The sequence below is a fragment of the Thunnus maccoyii genome, chromosome 4 (assembly GCF_910596095.1).
Source record: "Thunnus maccoyii chromosome 4, fThuMac1.1, whole genome shotgun sequence".
NCBI lineage: Eukaryota > Metazoa > Chordata > Actinopteri > Scombriformes > Scombridae > Thunnus > Thunnus maccoyii.
In genome coordinates this window covers 3971807-3998019 of record NC_056536.1, presented here as the reverse complement: position 1 = coordinate 3998019, position 26213 = coordinate 3971807, and the positions used below count along the sequence as shown (strand labels likewise).

Sequence of the window (26213 nt, the reverse complement as noted above, 5' to 3'; positions counted from 1 at the left end):
TGTCCAGTGATTACATTTCCCCTCAGTGAGACTGGATCATTAGCACTAAAGACACAATCTTAACTGAAGCCTCTAACACAATCAGGTATACTGTGATGGGGCTCAAGCTGTTGCCTAACATTATTTCTTTGCACTTATATGCCTGTGTGAGAGAGGAGAAAAGAGAGAAGAGTGTGTTTGAGAGAGAGGGAGTTTTTGGTGTCAAGGATACTTACAAAACAGAAATCAAAAAACGTCTCTCAGAAAGTGTGCTTGAATTTAATCGCTTGTGATTTTTCGATATGTAGGTCCTTCACGTTATTTTTGGTTTCCAAGGTTAAACATGAATGGACACAATAGCGAAAGCTCCACTCACTGAATGGCCGTGCGTCATCGCAGCAGCGCCAATAGCGAGCACGCCTCCTGACGTCCCTACTATAAAAGCTGCTCTCCTTTGAGACCTTGAAGCCATTTCACTCCGTTTGATGTGGATGTGAGAAATAGCCAATGTCCACTCAGTTTAAACAACTTCACTCACAGTTTATATGTGTCCACACATAAAGGCATCATGGATTTAAACTCCACGCTCTCGGGGCGCGACTTGTCCGGCTTGGGCGCACTGGCGCAGAGAATCTTTGGGAATAACTCACACTTTCCTTTTGAAAACAGCAGCGCCGCTTCCAAAACAGAGGAGGAAGACTTAGAAGTCAACACGGACGTTTACTCCAAGGTGATAGTCACAGTTATCTATGTGGCTCTGTTCGCTGTGGGCTCACTGGGGAACTCCATCACCCTGTACACCCTGCTGACAAAAAAGACCCTGCAGAACCTCCAGAGCACCGTTCACTATCACCTGGCCAGCCTCGCCGTCTCCGACCTGCTGATCCTCGTCCTCTCCATGCCCATCGAGCTCTACAACTTCATCTGGTTCCACCACCCGTGGGTGTTCGGGAACGCCGTGTGCAGGGGTTACTACTTCCTCCGGGACAGCTGTTCCTATGCCACCGCGCTCAACATTGCCAGTCTGAGCGTGGAGCGCTACATGGCCATCTGCCACCCATTCAAAGCAAAGAGCATCATGTCCCGCAGCCGCACCAAGAAGCTCATCAGCGCCATGTGGCTGGCGTCCTTCGCGCTCGCCACGCCAATGCTCTTTATCATGGGCCAGGTGATGCGCAAAGGCGAGAAGATTTGCACCGCTATCGTCTCCCCTATCACCATGAAGACTGTGCTTCAGGTGGGTGTCTCAGATTTAGGCTTTTTCAGATTGTTCCACTTCATGCAGGTTCATTTCTTTCAGGAAATGAAGAAGGCAGAGTCTTTCCACAAACAACATGACGATTGTTTTTACAAGATTAATCAAAAACGATATATGTGAAATTATCAGATCCTTAGTTCTTCTAGACGATTTGTTGACCCAATTTATCAGTGAAATTTCAGGGAAAATATCAAAAAGTGAGCAAACCTGCTTGTTGGCTCAGTTATTACGCATATTTGTTGTTAATGTGGAGCTGAAACAATTATTCAATTAATTGATTAGTCTAGTATATGATTAACCATTTACGTCATTTGTCAAGCAAAACTGACAAAGATTGTATGGTTCCAGCTTGTCAAACGTGAGCACTTGTTGCTTTTGCTTTTTTCTCTTTTTAAGCATACTTTTTGTGAAAAATAAATGATATTTGAAAACCCAAAAGGTCGTTGTTGCACTTCCAGAACCATCTCCTCCTCTCCTAACCATCCTCCTCTGCTGCACCATAAAAACAGATTTTAATCCTGTCTCCCAAACTGGAATTTTTCCTAATCCAAACAAACATGGTGGCCTGAATTCACACATCTCCTTGCTCAATTTGTACAAAATGAACCAATAATAACAATGTTAAATATTTTTATAAATATATAAATAAAAAATCCTCAGATTTTCTTGGTCTTTATGGTAATTGTGCACATTTTCTTGGGGCAATGAATCTGTGTGGTGTGGCTCTGCTGCTCTTCTATTGGTCCAATAAACTGCCAATCATATCTTGCTAGGAACTCACAGAGGTCTGATGCTATTAGCATTCAGGCAGCGGTACTCTCTAAAGCTGAAATAAAAATTATTTCCACTGTCATTTTTATCACTTATAAAACCTTGACCTTGATGGTTTGCGATTTCAACAGTGTAGCCAGATTGGCTAGTTTTCCACCCAACTAAGCTACTTTTTATTTAATTGAGTGGGTAATAATTGTTCAGGGTGGGTTGTAATAATGTGAGCTGCTTTTTGTCCCTTTTGGGCAAAGATTCCAAAAACCATCCCCTTCTCATCCAAGTAGACTGACATTGACGCTAATTCAGCCGGTTCAGCTCGACACAACTGACACTTCCTCCTTCAATTATTATTATATCATATTTCTGTCTGTATCAGTGAAAACTTTTAACCTTTATTGTAACATTATCTAAAAGGCTTTTATTTTATTTTATACTTTCTTACTACTTTTTTTGATCATTTTTTTGATTAGCTTTATTATTTTTTGACTACTTTTATTAATTTTTTGATTAGCATTATTTTTTGATTAGCATTATTATTATTAGTAGTAGTAGTAGTAGTAGTAGTATTTTTGGGGAGAGGTGGCTGCAGACACATGGGTCTTTTGTAGAGGGAGATGTGTCAAATGCGCACTCTGAGTGTCTTCGCATTTAAGGGATTGAATGGGAAATTGCTTTTGTGGACTCAGGATATTTTCTTCATTTGATCTGTATATAGTTCTCTGTGATGTGGCACATGAATGAGATCTGTTCTTTTGTTTGTTTTTTGTTTGTCTTCTTATGTACTGGACATAAGTCCATTTTTATTTCAATTTATTAATTTCATTATGATGACTCATATGTGTAGCTCCCTCTGCCGGGATGACCTTGTTGTATCAGTTGTGGATGCCTATAATTAAGTCCACTTGTTGTGGATTGTGTTGATTGCTAGTAGTAGATTGCTGAGGAAGGGCGCCTGGCCCGAAACGTCCATGTGGCAATTCAAATTAAAATCAGTTGACTAGGTGTGCTGTCCTAATTCCCTTTTATATTCAATTTTATGATTTCTAACATAAATTCTTTATTATTGTAACTGTGGTGTAGAGTTTGCCTAAATACACTGAAAAAACAAAAGACAGGAGGTGACAGGACTGGTATATATAGAAAAAAAACTTTACTAAATGAAATTTAAAGTTTTTCTGACATTTTATAGATCAAACAACTAATCAGTTAATCAAGAAAATAATTGTCAGATTAATCAATAATCAAACCAATCGTTAATTGCAGCCCTATCTACTTTTATGATGACTGGACAGGTTCTAGGCTTTGATTAGGCTGCTTATCATCCGTTCCATCTGACAACACTGGATCCCATGTTTCTTAATGTTTTTATTAACGGACAAAATGAATTCTACAATTTTCTGACATTTCATAGACCACATGATGAATCCATTAATCACAAAAATAACTATCAACCAATAAAATAATCATTAGTTATAGCCTTGTATTCATGTTAAGCAGGCATGCGGCTTAATGTAAAGAGCCACACACCTTCCAGGCTATTTCTCAAGGCCATCCCTTCTCTCCCCACTACTCCCCAAGATAAATGGTGTTTCTCTGCAGGTCGTAGGTCATATAAATGATGAAGCCAATCTCTGTGGCTTTGTTTACAATGCACATACTTGGCATTGACTCAGAAGCCCAGCAGAGTTCATGGTGTTGTGAGAGAATAGGAAATGATTAAGGTGAGGTTTTCTGTGGATGCTCTGTCACTTCACTGCAGCTTTATGGACACTTGGCATGAGACAAAAGCAGAAGGGAATGTGACATTTGCTTGTGCGTATTCTAAGTAACTCTTTTTGTAATCACTATGATCATCACAATCATCTGCTGCGGTTTCTTCTGCTTCTGGGTTTAGTCTCTCTCTGCTTTTCTATGCCACACTTATTTTTTTCCCATCTGTCTTGTCTTTTGTTTATCCCTCCATGCATGTCTTGTCTTTTCCTTTTCTCTCCTGTTCTCAATGTTTTCTTGCCCCCTCTATTCATCACTCCTACATGGCAATAACTATTTGATGCAGTGCCAAGGCTAACAATTCTTATCCTCTGATGCTTTCATTGAGGCTGTTGACATTCGTGAGCCAGGGTCTAGCAAATAGTTTGTGTCAGTGAAGAAACATTTTCTCACACATATGCTATAAAAATCATACGCTATAAAAATCACATAAGACTTTGTGTTATTTTTTCCACTTGATATAAAGACAAGAACAATATATACTCCAGGACAGTCGAGTCTGGGGACATAATTTGATGCACACTAGACTGACACACTGGACTGTGCTGGCAAAGAGGAAACAATCAAATTGTTCCCATAACATTTTATAAGTGGGTGTGTTTGTTTGTCTGCGCTGTGTATGTGTGCATGGAAGATTTAGTGCAAGCTGATTCAGTAGGCGCCTGACTGCAACAGAGGGTTCCCAAACACTCACTGTCTTTACAACAGTGAGTGACATGGGGTGAAGAGGAGTGTGTGTATTTGTGTGGGAAAATTGAAGTGAAAGGGAGAGATGAGGAGGTTAGACAGCAAGAGGGGAGACAGAAGGCTTTCCTGTGGAGATTAATAGGTGGAGCATGGCACTAACACTGCCAGGATAGGGAGTTCAATTCCCCCATGCAGTTATCCAGAATAAAGGTACGCAGTGCTGTGAGTAAAACTTTATGTCAAATGGGAAACATAAATGATACAGAACATCTACAAAATGGTTTTAACTTCTTAAAACTTTTTAAGTCCCACTGAAATTAAATTGCATGTTTTTTTCTGCTACAGCATACATATCTGCTCTGTAAATCACATATCCTGCTCTCTTTTGAGGAACAAAAAAAATCAAAACCAAAAGGGAGAAATTAATATTTTATATTTCTTGAGACATTCAAGTTTAGTAATGTATTCCATTTATAAGGTGTAAAGTAGTGGGCAGTTTTCCCAAGTTCAGTATTTACCTGAGGGGTAACTGGAGTTAAAGTCCAACTGAAATCACATTTAATCACCCCCTTTGTAGTCAAAAATGATGTCAACATGTTCTTAAAACCCCTCCAGATATGTATTAAGACATATCAAATACCTACTATAATGTTTGGAACAATATTGTGTGTCTGATATGGTTTTTCCACAAAAAATATAATTACCACTTTAAAATCCTTAAAGTGACATCTCCTCCTTCTCCCTCATTCAAAATTCCAGAATCTATAAATATGCTTTTTTTTTTCTCATAAGTTTGGACTGCTGGACACAAGGTGTGTCCTACTGTCATTTTTTGGAGTATCGTCAAATGCTTCATATCCCTAGAATCTGTACAACCTAAGCTAAAAGGTTATGTAAGTCAATAAACCATAATAATTGATATATGTATTGAAATTGTGTCATATATTTAAAAAATACAAAAATCGGACATGTTTTTTCATCAAATTTTACTGAATAAACACACAAAATACATTGATCCAAAACATTTCTGAATGTAGAAACATGAACAAAATATTTCTTAACATTCCATAAGTTATTTGAACCATGTACATTTTTTAGTTTTTGAGATATGCTCATTTTTATGAGCAGAGTGCAAAGGCGTTTTGTTAGTTTCATCTGCAATAGACATATTTCCCCAGTGTCTACGTTGGTATTTTTGCTTATTGTGATGTCATTTCCCAGAATATCTTAAAATGCTCCATATCCCTAAAATTTGTACAACCTAAGTTAAAAGGTTATGCAAGCCAATAAACCATAATGATTGATATAGGCCTAAGTATTGAAATTGTGTCATAAATTACAAAATACAAAATGTGTGTTGGGATGCTTTGCGTCTGGGTGGTCCTCTGTTGCTCCTTCATCTCCAGTGGGGCTAAAACAAAGATAAATGAAAATGACATTAGAAAAAACATAAAAAAAGACATATCATTAAAAATAACGATGAACTTGAAAATATAATCCTTTGACAAGCAGAAACGTTCCGCTTTGTGGAGAAAGTCTGAAACTTCCCACACCCGTGAAAACCACACACTCCCACCATACACACATGCACACAGCACAAAAAACAACTCTCTAAAATGTAAAAAACAAACAAATAAATAAATAATAATCCCTAAAAATAAACTTACATATCCTGATATGGATCGATGCCTTCAGCAAAATGGGCTTCATCCTCACTGAAGGAGTCCGGATCAGAAGAAAGCACCTCTTCTGTTTGGTCACCACCCACGAACAAAACCCCCAAAGCCTTCTTTTCTTCATCATCATGACAAAAAAAAGACACATATATGCTCCAAAAATACACTTACTCTCTCAGTATCTGAATCTGAATCTCTCAACTTTCTCTCAATCTCTCTGACTTCGACCTGCTTCTCCATTCTGCTCCACTCCGCTCCACCGCACCACCCCGTGTCGTCATTACGTTTTACCCGGTTTTATTACACGCACGTAACGTGATATAATGGTGTCATCATCTTCTGACACAAGCGTATAATGTGATTGCGTAAAAGATGAGAGCTCTAGCTGTTATGGTTTTTATTTTAGATCTATTTGAATTGGACCATGTAAACAGCGCCCCCCCCCCCGTGGCCAGTCTAGGGCCGCCCGCGGGACGTCCGTTTTCAAAGGGTTAAATTGCCACACCACATTTATGTAAGTTGCATACTAGACCATGATTGGCTTCGAAACCAGTTGTAGTGTCACAAATCCTGCTTATAGGCCCACCCCTTACACTCCGATTTTTAATGGCACAGAGAAACTTTCCCCCTTCAGCAGATGAATGTGAAAACTGCCTTCAACCGTCAACAAACTCGGCACATATACCATCATTCTGCACAGTGAAGCTCAAGCATCCAACTGAAGGAATATGAAATCATAGTTTTGAGTGTATGGGGACTTTAAATATATTGGCAATAGTTTTGTATTGTTAAAATGAAGAGAAAAGGTCTTCAAAAAATCATCAGAAATGCTCCTTTTAGTCTCAGCCGGCTGGAGGGACGTATCAGAGGTTTGTTTGATTGACAGCAGCTGGCAGGATAGCTGTGTTACAGGCATGGAGACAAAGCAAACAAAGTAGTGTAGCAACATGTCATGGACAGTGTGTCACTAACAGGGATTTTGAAAAGCAACAACCAAACCAATATCTAACGGGTCCAAAGTGATATTTGCAGGTATGATTACATGCTGTTTAATGTGCTGTAGCAGAGTAGCTTATTAGATATCTAGCCTGCTAACTGACATTAGTGGTGCACTTTTCCCCAGTGAATGTTTGTTTGATGGCTCGTTCAACAAGCTAAGGTGCAGGACAAGACGTGTTCATGTTTGTAAGATAAAAACTGGACTTTAACAGGAAAGCTAATGTGGGTTGTTGTTCTGTGGCTCTGTTGGGTAGCAGGATGCTGTCAGGCTCAGTGTGACCATCTGTTCTGCAACACAGTAAAATCCAAGCAAACCAAAATGTATCACTAATAGCCAGGTGAGAACATTCTCTCTTCTCAGTGGTCAGATGTGTCTGGGGTGGGAGCCCCATAAACACAGAAAGAAAGCCCTGAAGAAGTTCCTATTTGCCCAAATATCAAGAATGCAATGTACTTCTTTGTGGTAGTTCAGGTCAGATCTCAATTCATTCTCCGGCAAGCAACTGTTGATTTCACTCATCTGCTTGCAGAGTATGTCTGTACTTGGGTCAGATCAAGGTTGGATCATGTTCCTACCACAAACGAACTGCTTCGGAATTTGTTTGTGACCAGACTGTGACCACTTTATCTAGAGGGTAAGGTTGTTTTGGTCCACACCCCGGTGTTCAGATCTGCCAAAACAAATCATACCAAGGAGGAAAACAACCTATTTGACAGACGATACCTATATCTGTATCTTCATCAAACTTTATAAAAAATCTTTTGAAAGATATCCAGTGATTTAGTACTGCGTTTGTATAGTTGTTACCCGCAAATGTTTTTCATTAGACCTCTTCTGTAATGGTATAATGAATATCTTTGCACTTTTGGTCATAGGAAAAAAGAACACGCCACCTTGGACTTGGGAACATTTGATGGTTATTTCTCACTATTTGCTGACATTTTATGAATCACTAACAAAGACCACACCATTTGAACGGTATAAAAGTAGATTTATTTGGATTGTCGAGAGGGTTCAGGATTGATGAGGAGAGTGTATGGTGGGTTGCATGCGGATCAAGGAGAGGGATGAAGGGGGTCGATGGCGTTGGGACGACCGGGGACCAAATGGAACATGTGTCTCTATGAGCTTTCTGCTTCGTCATCCCCCAAAATTAACTTCATTGGACTAAGTAAGAACGGGCTCTTTGAATGTCGCTGAGGTAGGTATGGAATCTTGGGAAGACTAGCGGTCGAGAATTTTATATATTTAATTTTAACGGGTGGTCTGGGATTTCTTATTTGGAAGTGGTTGAAGCGGCTCCACTGCGGAAGAATTGGCCAGAGTACGGTTAGGAATGTGGACTGACTTTATCAATATGGGGAGACAGGTTGCCTGTGTGGAGAGTTTGGTAGTGAGCCAGGAAGTCTGAAGTGAGGGGCAAGCGTTTAGCATAAGATGTGGTTCGGACTTACAGATAACATGTCGAAGTGTGCGTGAAATAAGGCTAGGTATGGTGCCCCTGAGGACAGTTTTATGGAGACGTTAGTTTGGCTGGCATAGACGTGTATTGTGGGAGATTTAATCTTGACAATGGAACGGGTGAAGGTGGTGAAGCAGGAGAGGGTCAGAACATTGAGTGAAGGGAACGAAAGACCGTGGGAGGCATGGAAGCTGAAAACGGAGGGACCGGCTTTCAGGTGGGAATCTGAGTCTGATGCCAAGAATTTAAACTTCTAGTTTATTATGCTCGACGATGACGTAGTAGGCTGTATGAACGAGGATGACTGGAAGACCGCTCATACCCCCAAAGAAGGGCTGTGAAGATGACATAGTACGGTTCATAGAGAGCAGAGGGTGGGTGAGGTTGGGACCGTTCAGGTGGCTGATCGGAGGTGAACCACCTACTGCTGCGTCTGAGCACAGCAGGATGTCGTGGGATTAGGTACAGAAACATAAAAGAAGGAGCTGCTGGATCGGGTGGAGTCAAAAGCGTAGAGGCAGCTGCTGCTGAAGGAAGGGAAGAGGAAAGGATGAGGGGATGCGAGAAAAGATGAAAAACACGAGACAGATCAGACAGGGAGGGAGCAGGCACATGGGCACATGGGCTGAAGCTGTTGGCTGCGTCGTGACGTCATCGACATGCGGCATATTGGTGTTGCTGGGCGGGGAATCCAGAAGTGAGTGGCCGTCTGGAGCGGTGATGGAGGTGGAGGCAGAGAGGAGCAGGGAGAACCGGGCATCGTTGTCAGTTCGGCGAAACAGGATTTGTATCTGGAGTTCAGCCTGGCCTTCAGCCAGGGCTGAAGAAGTCTGGGCTCTGTTGTAGTTGTCGGCGTTGTGATGTCATCGGTGTGCGGCGTGCATCGGCCCGGCATAGAGTTGGAAAGTTTGTCTTTATCATCGTTTCATAGGAGTGGGACGACCGTCTCCTCGAGAGCTTGCCGGAGGTGAGCAAACATCCGATTGAAGATGTTAATCGCTTGGAAAAGAGCCACGTCCAAGTGGGCCATTGTGTGGATGCGTTTGGAGCATCTGGATCCCAGCTGCGTTTGGAGGAGAAGGGGAGAAGGAGAAGGAGAATGTGGATGTGGTGGTGAAGGAGATATCACATTGGTACTGCTGGATCTAGTCGTGGGTGGTATGTTGCCCAGGAACGTGGATCACGGAGCACGGGCAGGAGGTAAGGGTTTTCGATGCAAGCGTGTCGTAGGTCGCGTGAGAACTGAGACGTACGGGAGAGAAAGGGGTTAGACACACTTATATAGGTATGCACGGATGATTGAATTAGTGAGGCACGGGTGATTGAATTTAGTGAAAGAGAGGGGTGTGGTCTTGTTCCTGAACCTTGTCATAATAATAACTCCATTTAATGGAGAATCAAGGAAATAATGATTAGTTACAGTCCTATAGTTTGATTATGGTTTTCATACCCTACAAAAGAAAAGTGCTAAAAACTAAACTTGCAAGTGCAAGTGTGTAAATTATCTACCAAGGGGAAGGAGGAGAGAATGAGGGAGGAAGAGGGAGAGAGTAAAGAAGCAAGAGAGGATTTGTTTTTCATTTCTTCAAGACTATAGGATGTGAGCAAACTGAAAGGGAAGTTAACTCACTGCAGTTGACAGTAAGCTCAGATATTTCCAGTACATTTACATTTCACATGCTGTGTGTTTCGCTGGCACTGGTGTGTGCACTTACCTTGGCCTATATACCTGCGGGTCTGTTTGCTGCCATTGCACTGAGTGGTCTCCTGCTGTGCAGGAGTCTCTGCTTTGGTTGCAAAGGGTCATGCAGTTTGTGCAGAAGGGTGAATTTGTACTACAAAACAGTCAGAGACTATGTACATTAAGCCAGCTAAATTCTAATTTGCTGTTTTTGTGCAAAAATCCCATGCATCCGCAGTAGGAGTTTCAGCTCATTTCTGCAAATACCTCCATCCACATTAAAATGCCAAAATGGGTAATTCTTCTCCTACTGGGCATTCACGGACATCTGCAAGTCTGCCAACATAAAACCACTGAAGAAGAAATGATATACTGTTCCCCGTACACACTACAAGGCCAAGCTGGCGCGTTCACATTTGCACACTCTGAAAGCTGTTTTCAGGGAGAAAAATGCTGTTTTAGTCTGTGCGGAGGGCCAAAACAGAGAGAAGATGTGTTTACAGATTTAGCCAGCTTAGCATGGACACAGTCTGATTCCTCCGGGGGAGAAGGAGAATGTTTTCTAATAGCTTCAAATGTTTTATTGGTTGTTGCACACTTATTTCAGTTCCTCCTGGTAGACAAAATTATCATTTTTTTACCATCTAAAAACTGTTGTTTACATCATTTTGTAATTCTGGATTACAACAGCAGAGAGCTAACTACAGAAACAGTGAAGTTTGAAGGCATGACAGCTATATTTTGACCTTGCAAAATAGGGAAAAAAAAGTCATATGAAATCCGATACTGCACTCTATGTTCAGACGATCTAAGCTAGGCTAGGGCATCTAAACTGGGGTAGTTAGCTTTTAGCTGGACTAGATTATCTGGTCTTACACTTTTCTTCATTATAATTTGATTTAACTACTGCCTTGTTTATATGGTATAATACACTCAATAACAAAGATTTTGTAGGATCAAAATAGATTTTTTTATTACAGGAAACAGTTTGTAAAAAGTTGGTAAATTTTCTTTAGCTTAGGCTAGCTGTTGCTGCCCTCGATCAGCTAGCTTTAACTAGCTGGACTGCAGTCACTGCGATTTGGTTTTTACCTCTGTTTTGTAAATCCTGAAAATTTCATGTTTCTTTTAATTGCACATTTCTATGGCATAATCATTTTTATATGTGAAACAGATGATGAGAAGTCAGATTCAACTCAATTTTGACCAAATATGTAGTTACTGTGTTTTGACTTTGAAACATAAATTTCTGTGCTAAATTTAAAATTGTGACTTGTGGCTAAAGTCTGAAATGACAACTCATTTAAGAGTTCGTTCCTTACCAGATGGCTTAAACAGTTGTAGTTCTAACAGTAGCTTTAAAGCCAAAGTACAAAGTCTGTTAAACCTACCCAATTCTTTATACACCCATTCTGCATCTTATTGGTTTTTGCTTTGTATAGAGATTCTTCCATGGCATCTGTGATGTGCTGTTGTACATAATTTTGCACTATGTGTCCTGTTCCATTTGTTTAATTTTCATGCTGTTCAATGCAGCTCATTTGATAATGATCATTTTACACGCTGTTCAGTCATGTACACAACTAGCCCCCTACATTGTATCCTATACACTGTGTCGCTGCCCTCAAGCACTCAAAATAACCACACAATCACAAGGTGATTTCAGTCATACATCACTTGATGATTGACAGTGATATCTTTAGTACAGATGTCAAGTCAACGCCATACTCTGCACACTGACAAACTTTTACACAGTACATATATGCACCATGTAATTTACACAAAATTAATGCGGGTGTACTTCTTAATATTAATGCAACATACAGTGCAGTCAGAAACTATTAAAACACTGACAGTTTGTTGTGTTGGCTTCAACCCTGTGATAAAGTGGGTGATACCGTATATACATGTGTCTAACTCTCGGCAAGAAAGCAAGCGTATTTCTCAAAGCTGATATGACCTGCCGCTGTCAATGTTTGTCATTTTAACTGGAGAAAGTGATGGTCAGTATCAGCTGAAAATGAGAAGCTTCTACATATTGTAAATGTTTTGCATGCTGTTCTTTGCCTATATGAAAGAAAGGTAACTACTGCTACAGCAGATTTGTTTAATGTCAGAGTTTGGCAAATGTGTATTTTTCTATTTTCCTGGGTTTCAGAACTCAATGTCACCTGTACCAGAGCACCTAAATAGTTTTTCACATTAACACACAGGAGGAGAAAAACACAGTAATCTACAGTAAAGAAAAGATCAGATATTTGTTTTATATTTAGTTTATTAATCTTTTATTTTAGTTGATACTGTTCCAATAAAATCAGCCCTGGTATGCCTATTAAATTTAAATTTGCTGCTGAATTCTTAAGCATAACTCAGTCCTTAAATTTAATACAACACGTTTCAGGTCCAAACCACAATCATGGTCACACTCTTGATTTGGTTTTTTTGGGTCTGAATCTGAATTCCCTATACATTGATGACTTTTTTGTGTCTGACCACAAATGCATTATCTTTGATATTACCTTCAATGCTGACACCCAATCCATCAAACGCTCAACCCGCTCTCGCACTCTCAACAGCCATTCTGCAGACAAATTTGCCTCTATCTTTGCAGATCTCAGTAAGAATATGGCTTTGCCTGCTCAGACCAACTATTTTGTCTGTGTCTTTAACAACCTCTGTTTGTCAACGCTAGATATTGTTGCTCCATTTAAAAACAAAACTATTCGAGTTAATTCATCCCCCTGGATGAATGACGGCATACGCTGTCTTAAAAGAGAGTGCAGAAAGGTTGAGCAGAGGTGGAAAAATACTAAACTTGAGGTTCACTTTTTACATATGAAAGAACTACTTTCATTTTTTAATAAGAGAGTGAAGGAGGCAAGAATGGCTTATTTTTCTAATCTCATTGAGTGCAACAAAAATAATTCCAGAGTTTTATTTAACACTATCAATAGATTAGTGAACCCTGCCCCTCCACCTGTACCGGTCTCTTCAAATACTGACTGTGAAATGTTCTTATCCTTTGTAGATAAGGTCTCTGATATGAGGTCAAAAATATTGCCTTCTCATACTACAGGTGTTGACTGTTAAGCTCATGCCTCATTATTGAGCCAGTTTAGCCCATTAACATTGGAAGATCTCTCTGCCATTGTCTCCCAAATGCGCCCCTCTTCTTGCTCTCTTGATATTGTTCCAACCTCTCTTTTTAAAGATGTTTTTAGTCTTTTAGGACCATTTTTACTTTCAATTGTAAATAGCTCTCTTAGCTCTGGCTGTGTACCTGATTATTTTAAGCATGCAATTGTTCAGCCACTCTTAAAAAAGCCAAGCCTTGACCCATTGCTGCCCAGTAACTACAGACCGATATCCAAACTTCCTTTCCTTGGACAGTAATGAGATCTTTGATAAGTTTCAGTCTGGTTTTCATGTGGGGGACAGTACTGAAACCGCTCTGCTTAGGGTTTCAAATGATGTTTCAATGTGTGCTGATGCTGAGTATTGTTCAGTTTTGTTGCTTCTTGACCTAAGTGCAGCTTTCGACACTGTTGACCACTCTATTCTGCTTAATAGGCTCCAGCAGTGGGTGGACATAACCGGAACTGCCCTTGACTGGTTTGCCTCCTATTTGTCAGACAGTTTTTCTGTGGCAATTGATAATTTCATGTCCTCCTCTGCTCGGTTGTCATGTGGTGTACCCCAAGGTTCAATCCTTGGTCTGATTCTTTTCTCACTGTATATGCTCCCCCTTGGCCTCCTAATTAGTTAATTCAAATGCATGTCTTATCACTGCTATGCGGATGATACACAGCTATACATTTCTGTCAATTCAATTGACTTGAACAAACTCTCCACCTTGCAAGACTGCCTAACAGCTATCAAGATCTGGATGGCAGACAACTTCCTCCAACTTAACCCTGACAAAACAGAAATCCAATTATTGGCTGTGAGAGCATTACGGAAACAGTACAGCAGTGTATAGGTCCACTAGCAGTAAATGTCAAGCAAGCCTCACGAAACTTGGGAGTCCTCTTTGACCATCACATGAACTGTCACATAAAGAAAGTTGTCCAATCTTGTTTCTTCCACCCTAGAAACATTGCAAAAATATTATCCTTTCAAGATCTGGAAAAAATAATTCATGCTTTTGTGTCTTCCGGTCTTGATTACTGCAATTCACTGTATACCACCCTGAGTCGTTCTTCTGTGTCTCGCCTCCAGTTGGTCCAGAATGCAGCAGCCAGACTGTTAACTAATACACGGTGTAGGGCACACGTCTCACCAGTGTTGGCCAACCTACATTGGCTACCAATAGCTTCTAGAATTGATTTTAAAATTCTTTTAATTAACTATAAGGCACTACATGGACTGGCCCCAACCTATATATCTGAATTACTGTGTCCCCTGACCACAGTGAGATCACTGAGGTCTACTGATCAATGCCCTCGGGCTGTGCCAAAAACTAGGCTTAAGACCAAGGGTGACCGTGCTTTCACGGTTGTGGCCCCCACCCTCTGGAACTGCCTTCCCTTAGTAATAAAAAATGCAGAGTCAGTCAACAGTTTTAAAAAGCTCTTAAAAACTCACCTTTTTCGTAAGCACTTTATTGCATAATATCTGATCACTCTCTGTATTGCTTTCACTGTTTTAATTGTTTTATCTGACTTCTGTGTATTTATTATGCTTTTATTGTTTTATATTGATGTTATGTGTTGTTACACTTTTTAATTTTTTTTTTTTTTAATTTTATTCTATTTTATCTCTGTCTCGTTTTATTTGCATTGTAAAACACCTTGTAACTCTGGTTTTGAAAGGCGCTTTATAAATAAAGTTTATTTACTTACTTACTTTCTTCGAGTATTAAATGACGTGTGTGGTTTAACTGACACAAGCTAGGACTAACAGCCAATCCACATAGAAAGCATTTTTAGAAGCGTTTTTTTACGTCCGTCCCTAGCGTGTCTCATGGAACAGATACACTTCCATTTTATTAAATGTATCAATCCTTACTAGCCCCTTTTGAACAGCCTGTTCAAGGCGATAATGTTGCGCCATTATTCTGCTTTACTGTTCTGTGTAAAAGTTATGAATTTGGAATGGGGGGGCATAGTTGTTCCGCCATTAAGCTGGCAGCAGAGGTAGTCACATTGCCAGATTGACGTCTGGGTAAAAGGAACATGCACTGCAATTGCTACTGTGACAGTTTGACAGTGTTTCAGAACAGAAAAGTAACATTTCAGAATCTTTAGGTTTAACATAAGGTCATGCTACATAACTACCAAATGTGGCTCATAATAAGGCTGCTCAATTATGGCAAAAATTATAATCACGATTAGTTTAGTCAATATTAAGATCACAATTATTTAACACAATTACTCATTGACTCACAGAACAGAAATGCTCCCATTTTATTAAATACATTAATCCACACTCCAAGACATGCATGAATGATGCGCATCTCACTGAGAAACCCTGTGTTTTATTTAAGCTCCTAGTCTATTTCTGTCGCATTTAGTGAAACGTAATCTGCACAGACAGCCGTTTAAATCACACAAATATACTGCTGTATATGTGTCTTGAACTTATTAACGGTAGCTACATTGATTGATCAAGGCCCCCAGTCTGTCTGTGAGCTGTCTGTTTCACTACAGGCAGATTCCCCTCACTCGCTATGGTTGGCGCTGAAATAAAATCACCAAATCAATAAATACAACACTGTCGATTTCTTCCCGTGGAGCTGACATGAAAACTATTTTGGTTGAGTAAATTTCTTGTGTCAGTCAGCCTGGTGAAAGCAGTTTGCCCGGCCACTGTCCTCCCAGCTCCCCAGGAGCTGCAGCTGACAGACAGCCGGCTCTGTGGACACTGAATGCAGGTCAGGGTTGGTGTGGATTGAATGGATAGAGCATGTTTATGTGCTGCTCACATCCCGCTTACTATGGATTCTCAGTGAGAGTGAGTTTGGCCTTTAAGGGAGGGAAGAAAGCGCACTGCTGTAAAGGAAAGGGGTACACTGGATTTATAACACAAGACAAAATGAGAGCACCATTACGAAATGGAATGCGGTACAATAATCGCTTTTATCTCGATTATCTTGTTTTCATAATCATTGGAATCCAAAATTGTAAATGAAAATAAAATTTGATTAATCACCCTAGTTTATAACACTATAAATATTCTTGCATCTGCTGACACATCTGAAATGTCAAACAAGAGTTCAGTATTACTTTGCCAAACAGCAGGCTGTTTTTTCTGTAGTTTTTTTTCATTTTTACAGTGTAATGCGATGAATTCTCTCAGCCCCACTGTTTGTTTGAGTACAGTGAAAACAGATACACCAGAGGGGTGTTCCATCAACGCAGCTAAAGAAAGCTGTGCTTACTTGAAAAAGCCTTGCTGGAATTAACATCAACTTCCACTTGAGGCTCAAGCCATTTCATTAACGCAGCTTAGCTGTGTCTAGTCAATGGTAACTCTAGCCAGGCTGGAATAACCTGGCAGTATGTGCATGCACATGACTACATAAGCAGCCCAGAACAGTCGATTGTCGAAAAGACGATATTATGTCACAAAGCGAAGGGAAAACTAGAGCAGTGTTCTCAGCAGCAGAACAAACCCGCTGATGAAACTATATGAAGGATATAAAGGAGTCTTCTCCAAATAGGGCAGTACTGTTGCAATTAACAAGGTGAAGGAGATGGCTTGGCACAAAATTGAAGACAAAGGTTAAATTTACACCCGTAGGCGGGTAGTGATGGCCTAAAGGTTAGAAGAGCAAACTTATTACTAGAAGGTTGATGCTTCAATCCCCACATCTGGCTTGATGAGTCTGTGTGGGGAAAGTGAAGAGCAGCACTTGTCCTTGTTCATGGTTTTATCCTTATTTGTGAATAAAGGAGCATTCAGATCAGTAATTGTGGCTATATTATCACTAGGCTAGAAAATATCAGATGTATATTTAAAATTATGGTGTAGGCAACTTAAGAGAACAAACTTACCATTACCAACATTATCATCTACTCTTTGACACATTTTCTCTTTCACAGGACATCCATTTACAAGCGCCAATGAAAGTTCAAAGTTAGGAAGTTGGAGTTGGAGATGAAGAAACTGGAGATGGATAATAAGTACAGTGGAAAGCGCTTACAGTGATCACGTCTGTCCGAGTCAAATATCACTATAAGCAGATGATTATAACCTTTTCTTTTTCTTTACATCTCATGCAGAATACCATCTAATTGACATTTGTATATTTATTAGCCTACATGAATATAAAGTAATGAAATGGACAACCTCAATATTTACTGAATTTTATTCACTGTTTCAAAATACAGTATAGCTGTTTCAAATGCAGTGTGCTTTTGCCAATGACAAGTTCCTTATTTTCCTCAGTGGCAGAACAGGCGAAGATAGCAGTGAAATTGATTTAAATTTCTTTCCCCCGCCTTTCATTGTCACAAGCTTCTAGGAGACATCTGTCAATGACAGAAAATTACTTTCTGTCTCCATCATGATTTCAGTGTGCACGCAGCAGCAGCCTCAGGTAGGCAATATTTGTGCCACAGCCGCTTATCATGGGAGTAAAGTACAAACAATAGATTTACCGTAGTTAAAATGTTTTTACATATGTTGTCATGTATGAAGACACCCAAAATGAACACTGTCAGTGTAAGACTACTGTAAGACTACTTGATTTCTATAGGCGAATTATTTATACAGCATAAATTTTGTGTAGGAATGATTCTGTCCTGAGCTTTTTGATCCATATAAGCAGCTGATCACTGTAACCGTGATCACTATAAGTGGTTACCACTGTATACATCAACACAGCAGAAGGTCATGGTTTGGACTTTATTTAATTTTCTTTTTGTCTTCACAGCTTGAACAAAATGAGTGAATGAATGAATGAATAAATAAATAAATAACTTCAAAACAACATTGGCACCCTTTTATTTCTTAAATTATAAATGCTAAGCTTTTAAATAAAAGGGTTCACTCCAACACAGAAGTGACCATGAATAAAATGGGGATTAATTGAAGTATTTTTGTAAAAGTCCCTCACAGTTCTTCCATCTTATGTTTCTGGACAAGTGATGCAAGTGCAAAAATGCACTTGATGGAACTATCTTTTGGGAATCTATTTCTTCCGTCAGACATTCTTTGACACACCACTAAATTAAACTTGACAGTTAGCCTGCCACAGAGCAGGCTCGTTCTGCTGAATAAGTCACTATGGTTACTGAGCTGAGAACCATAAAAGCCGCAGTGATGGAACGGAGCTCTCACTTAAATTAGTGAGGCTTATCGAAATAAGCCAGGCTTCTCCTTTAGCCAGCTTGATGGAACACCCCTCAGTTGGGTGTCTTCTGTTGTTTTTCTGACAGAGTTGCTGCTCAAAGCATGTTTCCAGTGATCGATAAATGTGTAATTTCCAACAGAAATCTGGGACTATTATTTCAACCTTTTTAGCATTGTTACTATTATAAACAAAATCTTCAGGATTGCAACTGTAATACTACAGTGTGTGGGTTTTCTTGTAGAGAATATATGAGGAAGAAGGGTCAGAGAGTAGATTTGCCTTAAATTATTGTTCATTGCATTTTAAATACTTCACAATTTGTATGTGGTGAAATGTCTGAACATTGCAGGTCATTGTGAAAGCGTGTTTGGGTTCTTGTGCTCTGTGGATGTGAGAGATGAGGCTAGACAGGAGCCATCAGTGATTGTGTCTCTATGCAATTCTAAAACACCACGTGACACATGGCATGTAGCTTGTGCAGAGACCATTGTCTAAACAATGTCAGATGATGCAGATATTTGGATTGGATGCTGAAAGTGAGATAGATGTCTCTTTAGATATGAAGAAGTGGGTTACAGCAATTGTGAGAACAGTGTGCCGGAGGAAAATAAGGTGAATAGGTTCTCAACTGGTTGTAAACAGCATGTAAACACTGACTAAAAGGTAATTAGTTAATTAAGGGTAATAAGTCTAATAAATGATTTTATGAAAGGGCAGTAGATTTTTTTTCCATTTCATATGGAAAAAAGATTTTAAAAAGAAAGAACATGCTTTGTAAAGCTGTGGGAAATTAGTCTTTTTGTGGGCAATAAATAAGCCAAAATAGTACATGTACACAGATTTTATTCATCAGGGACAAGAGGATATTTAAGACAAAGCCCTAAAACATAATTTTAATTTTAAAAGGACAGCTTTTCTCTTTCTTTCAGAATCAGTCATACCCATCCTGTTCACCAAGCACTCAATCTCATTCTTTGCGTGCACACCTGTTACCTTTCACCTCATCAGCCCTGACCTATTGCCTGCCTCCACAGCTGCACCTCAGTGGCTCATTAGAAAAACTGGTAAAATTTATGTTTGTTACTATGTTTTAATAAAATATTCTTATTCCATATAGTCTTTAAGTTTTCCTAAAATAATGTTGTGTAGCACCCCCAATGAATCCAGATTAAAAACACAGACATTTATACAGTACCCCTAACTGCCACCAGGTCAAATTTACCCGTAAATGAAATGCATTTATTTCCATGCGGTGTATGTTTTAAATATTCTAAGTTGCTAGGCAGCAGCATTCGTTCGAGTGTGTGATCTGACAACTAAGTCAGAGGAGAATGACCTGCAATAAAACCTTCGCCATGTGCCTGAAGTGCAGGAAAGCTGTTTGTGGAAAATGGACAGTCAAGGTACTGAATGTCTGCTCAAAGTGTGTTTGAGGGACAAGTCATGTTCATGTGTTAGCCCACTCACAAATGTTCACTGTATGTAAAACTTACTTTTAGTTAATTGATTATTCATCCATTATTGTTTTGTTACTGTTTATTGTTTATAGGCTATTTAGCCTAATTTGACCGTTGCCTCACTGTTTTCATGAATGGAACACCAAAAGAGAAATATATATTTGTGCTATGATGTTATAAATTAAAAAAGGCTTCAATGATTACCTCAAGTTTCTTAGTGATGTTCTCTTATTCACACACTGTTCAAATGCCTAAATTAATAAATGATTAAGTGAAATTGTGTGCTTGATTTTGTCATGTGGATTTTGTTGCGATATTGAATCACCCATAAGTGCAATGGTTGTTATTATTATTATTATTGTTATGGCTCATTATTGCCCATTTGGGGTATTTAGGCTACTTTGGTAATTTAAATAACATGGGTTATCTCATTATGTGATGATACCTTCTAATACCCATTTTCAGTCTCATTTTAAGACTGATTTATACTGACACCCATGCAAAGCGATTAGTGTTAGATCTGTTAGATTATAACACAAGAGGACCAAAGCACAGGTGATGATTAAACAAACTCATTTCGTGACTTTAGACATTCCTTTGTGAAGACAAAATGCGGTAGCCAGATGCACAGGTGAAAGTGTTAAGAGTATTTTCTAAGAGTGTTTATAAGTGTAAATGTTGTAAACAACACAAAAAAGGTTTCCTACTTAAAATTGTTCAGTATGAAAATGAAGCTTAATGTGGAGTAAGCTTTCCATTATAATTCATGTTACTGTGTAGAAGTCAGTTTAAGAAAGTAAATTTTGATTGAATAAGCTACTACTCGAGGCAGATGTTACTGTCACGATCATATATCATCTAATGATCCTTCATTCCCTCTGCTGTGAGGCTTCACAACGCCCTTTACTCTCAGTAGACCCCACAGTGACTCATCATAATGCAATATACTACTCCCCTCAGAAATATTATATGTAAATATTTTTGCACTACACACTGCCAATTGCAGTGGAACTGTTTTCGGTTTTGCCCTACGCTGCCTTTTGCATTTGTACTGTTATTGATTAGGTTGGACAGTTTTAGGTTTTACAGTTTTATCAAGGTTGTACAGTTTCCTTTCTGTTCAATAGTGTTCAACAGTGTTCCATTAGCTCATTGGCTTTGCACTTCAGTGCCACTGAAATTCAGGTTGTATAGTTGTACTGTTCTGCTTTGCTCGTGTACTTACCCATAATGGCATTTTATTCTTACTTTTACTTATTTATTTAATTATTTCCCCATTCTATATTTCAATTCTCTGATGTTACTTTCCTTATGCACATGTAACCCCCTGTGTTCTGATTCAGCCGCTGCTGCTGCTGCCGGAATTTCCCCCCAGGGGTCAATAAAGGCTTTCCTATCTTATATTAAAATTAAAATAAAGCAGTGGTGGTTCCTATAAGTTTCATGAATATGCACGTCGTCTATTGAGAATGTCATTCTGTCATCATTTCTGTATTAGAGTTGCATAAATAAAAACAAAATAGATAATGAGATAGATAATGAACCTGAGAATATACCACCAGCAACATGACATTTCAGCCAGAAGAAATTAATATAGGTCATTTGCAAGAATAGGGAGAGGAGGCTGAATTAATTTGTATGTGTTGGTTTATTTTCTAATTTAAACATCATCACTCATCCGACACCAAACATCACTTAACAAAGAACATCAGTGTTCACAATAAAAGTAGAGAATTAAAAATGTACAAAAACAATGAAAATTTAAATAAAGCATGTCGCTTTTGGTCCCTCCTGCACATTGTAGAGCTTCTTAAGATGCTCTCAGCCTCCTACAAGTCACTCATTAATCTATGTCATTTCTGTAGAGTCTTCAGTCACAATACTTTTGAGAAACACCTCTTAAAGTTCAGAAAGTTTGTAAAATGGATTTCATGATCATCTTTGCCTTTTGGCCTTTTGGAAAATGAGGTCCAGGTCTGTACATCTCAGTCCCCTTAATTGCATCTCTGTTTCCTCACATCGTAGTCGGATGCAAGAAAGAGGAATCAAGGAAACATGTTTTTAGTGAAATGAGACGTCTGCTCCTCTCAAGCATCATTTGAAATTATGCCATTTTCTGACAATCGCACAGCTTGATCAGCTGTCACTATACATAGCCTCAGTGGGCCTCCTTCCTGTTTTAAAACAACTGCTGTCACACCTGAACAAATAACTGAATCAGTGAGTAAAAGACTTTGGTGATGAAGCTGCAGCTGATTCTCTGACTCTCTGTGGCTGTTCCTCAACATTAGGCCCATGCTGCTTCATTTATCAGCAAGATAACTATTCTGATGTTAGGTAGCTAGCCATGTTACATACCAGTATTAAATCACCCTGAGGCACTGTTGGCAAGCTGTGCTCACAAGAAAATTGCCAACAGCTGCTCTCCCTCTGATTGTTTCCTTTCTTTTCTGATTTTGCTTGTTTTTAAAATGACTTGATAGCTCCAAATTCACCTTAAGTTCTCAGCATCAGCATTAGCACAACTACAGGGTATGAAACCTGAACTATTTTTGTCCCCCTTGCTGCAGGAGTGGACTAAACCATGTCCACCTTTCAGAGGGGATGGCCCTGCAGAGGCTCTAATGTTGTTTTAGATACAAGAGACAGTCTGAACTATGTATTAAGCCGACAGTAATAATTTATGTATAATGTTAATAATATAAAACTTCAATATTTCAGATAAAAACTTTTATTCCAGGCTTTTTGAGGGACCTTCCCATGTTTGGGCACTGTTAATTTAGTTCCACAGTTCCCCACACTATGATTCAATTCCATTCAAGCCCCTATACCCTCCCCCTACTCACTGTCACTCTGTTTACAGGGTCTGATACATTATGTGCCATTCCAGAGTCTTCTACCACCAAGTCTGCTTCGACATTTGCTTATTTGCTACACTCCTTGAAAGTGCAGTGCCTTTTGTGTCCAAGATTACCAGAATTTGTGTAATTTATGTAAATCCTTTCATGTGCTTAATACAGTGATTAAAGACAGAAAAAAATAGTTTATCAAATAAAATAATGAATGAAAACCTAAACAAGTTAAAATATAACTTACAGTAAAACAATGTGGCCTAATAAAGGTTGATAATAAAGAAGAAGAAAGAAGATATGAATAAAGACAAGTAGGAGCATTTCAGAAAATGTTTTATAAGTTGTAAATGCCTAAATGTAATTGTAACGTAATAGACACACATACCTGCTGCCGGTACATTATTGAGAAAAGATGTCTTACCAGAGGCACTAGTACTAGAGGTCAGAAACTCCACAGGGTGCCTTTTAACAATAAAAACTGGACAAACATATCGTTTTGTATGTATAGTGTATACAGATCAGTCCAACCACTTTTAATCCATGATATGATTAGAATGTGTCATAATAAAATTCCCTTTTTGTAAAACATTATTATTATTATAACACATATGTTGTGACTGAATGAAAATGACAGCAATAGATAAGAATATTTATTGTCTAAAGACAATCTTTCTGATGAATGATGAAAGTTGTTTCATGGTTCTTTTGGACCCAAGTAAAATCTAAACATTGGTCGTAATATGACATCTGAGTTGTATTTTTTCCTGATATACAACAGCAGCAGATGCATTGTCAGAGCAGTCCAATCACAGGTTTCCAAAAAAGGAGTGCGTCAGTCTGATAAAAGACCACCACAAAAGCTGGTGTATCCTCATTCAGGCCTCCTTGCTCCTCAAAGCAGAAATAAAAGCATTGGAACGTCCTTCATGGTGGTGGAACGGACCAATTTCTGCATGGCCATGAGAGTATTACCTGGTATCTAGACAGCAAGTGTGTCAGATGTATTTTTCACATGCATGTCACATGCAACAGATACACTCTCATTTTAATGTATGCAGCTGTCTGCACCGGCTCCGTGCAAGCTTGCGTCTCACAGGCATAACTGTGACCTGAAGTGTTCATTTACGCTTCAAGTCTATTTTTGTTTTACGGGGAAAATGGAGGAAAATAGGCTCTAAGCGCTTCCAACACACAGGTGACCTACGCTCAACACTGTACCCGAACGCCTTCAATGTAGATACACACACAGAGCACTCATTGCTGCTGCTCTGCTGACGTACTGCTCACACTATGCTTGCTGTCTAGACACAGCAATAGGGAGCAACTGACTCTGCCAGTCATTCTGAAGGCTTTGTGGAAAGATTGTACTTGGGATAAAAGCTGCAATTTGTATTTAATAAAAGTATATACCATATTTTCTCTGATAGTGGCCGGTAGACCCTCAATTAAAAGCCGGGTGTCCAATAATGGCCATGGGTGTGGTCGACACGAACAAATAAAGGCCAGCCCCAAATACAGGCCGGGGAGGGAAAAAACAAGGATGGATTGAGGCTGTATTCAGACCAAATCAGGTGTTGCTGCGCACCGCTGCAGGGTTGTACGGTGGTGTGCAGGGGTGTGGGTGTGTTTATTATACACTGCTTTCTTACCAGCTCCATCTCTTCATTCACTCTCCAGCCCCCTCTCCCTCTTTTTTTAACAGGAGTTGGGAAACTGACAGCAACTTTTAACATTATCAAATGAAAAGAAATGTCCGTCTCCCTCCTCTTGGTGCCTGTTATAATGTGACTGTGGTTTGTTGTAATGTACAAGTGCCACAAGATGGCGGTAGCTATAATTGAAGTACCATATAGGACCTGTGCAAGTATCAGTGACTAGATTTTGTGTCTAGTGACTAGACATGGCACCCACCAGACGGAAGTTTGACATCAAATTCAAAGACAGAGTTTTGCAATATGCAGAGGAAAATTAAGGAGCGAAAGCTGCAAGACATTTTGACATTGACTCGAATAGAATCAGATACTGGAAAAAAACAGAAACGTGAGCTGCTGTTAGCTGACAAGAGGAGAGCACGGCTAGCTGGAGGTGGGAAGAAGAAAGTTAGCTTGGAGCTAGAGAGACAGCTGATTGATATTTGATATTTGACTGTGCTGTTAACTGGCTATTAATGTTTATATCCAGTGTAACATTACCCCAGATTTGTTTAATTTTAACTGACACTGGCCATATTTCCCCTCCTGTACTTGACTGGTCATACTTCACACAAGTTATATTGAAATGTTTGTGTAATGTTTCACGATAAAAGTCAGGAAATGAAGGCTTTTATTTTATTAATAGCATAATTAATAAATTAATTAATTAATTAATTAATTAAAATAAATATAAAAATTTAACAGAGCAAATGGAAGCAGATCAGAAAACAGGGAGGCTTTGTACTAAAATATGAGCAAATATACTTATCAAACGGAGGGAATTAGGAATAAAGGCCTCTCTCTAATATAAGCCTGCTTCCAATAAAGGCCTGGTTCCCTCTGCAGTTGAGGTAAATAAAGGCCCCGGCCACTACTAGAGAAAATACGGTATTTTGTTTCACACAATATGCAAATTAACTGTAATTTTCCTAAAATAATAATAATCTGTTTTTCAGATGACAATAATTACATAACTAATAATGTTTTGAGAAGAAATAAGTTAACATTTTTTCATGATGGTTGTTTCTTACAGTAGTTCATTCTTGGGGTCCCCAAGGACCCCAGTCGGTAATACTTGTATGTTAAACCATTTAGGGTAAATTGGCTTTATGTTCTTCCTTTTCTGCTCCTCTTTGATAGAAAAATGAGAAGTGCAGCTGTTTCATTGCTTCAACATGGCCATGCCAGCAACTGAATGTGTACAGAGAGAAATGGAAGAGTGAATAATGGATATTATATAACTGTGAAGGCCTGGTATAAAAATGTTCAGGTAGCATGATGTAAGCAAGAGTATAAAACATTTGTGAAGAATGCAAAGGATATCCTTCAGGGTAAATGCTGCCATCCCTGAAATTGCATTATTGTACAATGACAGTGCATCCAGAAACAATGTAACAGAATGACAAAATGTGTGGTTTCACTCAAAAGGACAAATAGTATGATATTTTGGTAAACAGTATTAATCATTTAAAAGATACTTTAATTGAATAAGAGTTTAGAGGTAGAGAAAAACTGAATAGGAGAAGAAGAGGAGAAGAAACTAAGTAAAAAAATGTTGGTCATTTGTTTCAGTTGTACAAACAATGATGAATGGCATAGGGCTGCCAATAAAGCTATAAATCTTGTCTAAAAA

The 26213-nt window shown here is 39.1% G+C and overlaps 1 protein-coding gene across 1 annotated transcript in view; it reads left to right on the top strand.

The window, feature by feature from the left end:
- Positions 1-222: 222 nt before the first annotated feature.
- ntsr1 (neurotensin receptor 1 (high affinity)) overlaps positions 223-26213 on the top strand; it is a 98110-nt gene continuing 72119 nt past the window's right edge. The window contains exon 1 of the mRNA XM_042409513.1: positions 223-1216. Within this exon, the coding sequence (XP_042265447.1) occupies positions 548-1216 (669 nt within the window). The 5' untranslated portion in view covers positions 223-547. The remainder of the gene's footprint in view (positions 1217-26213) is intronic.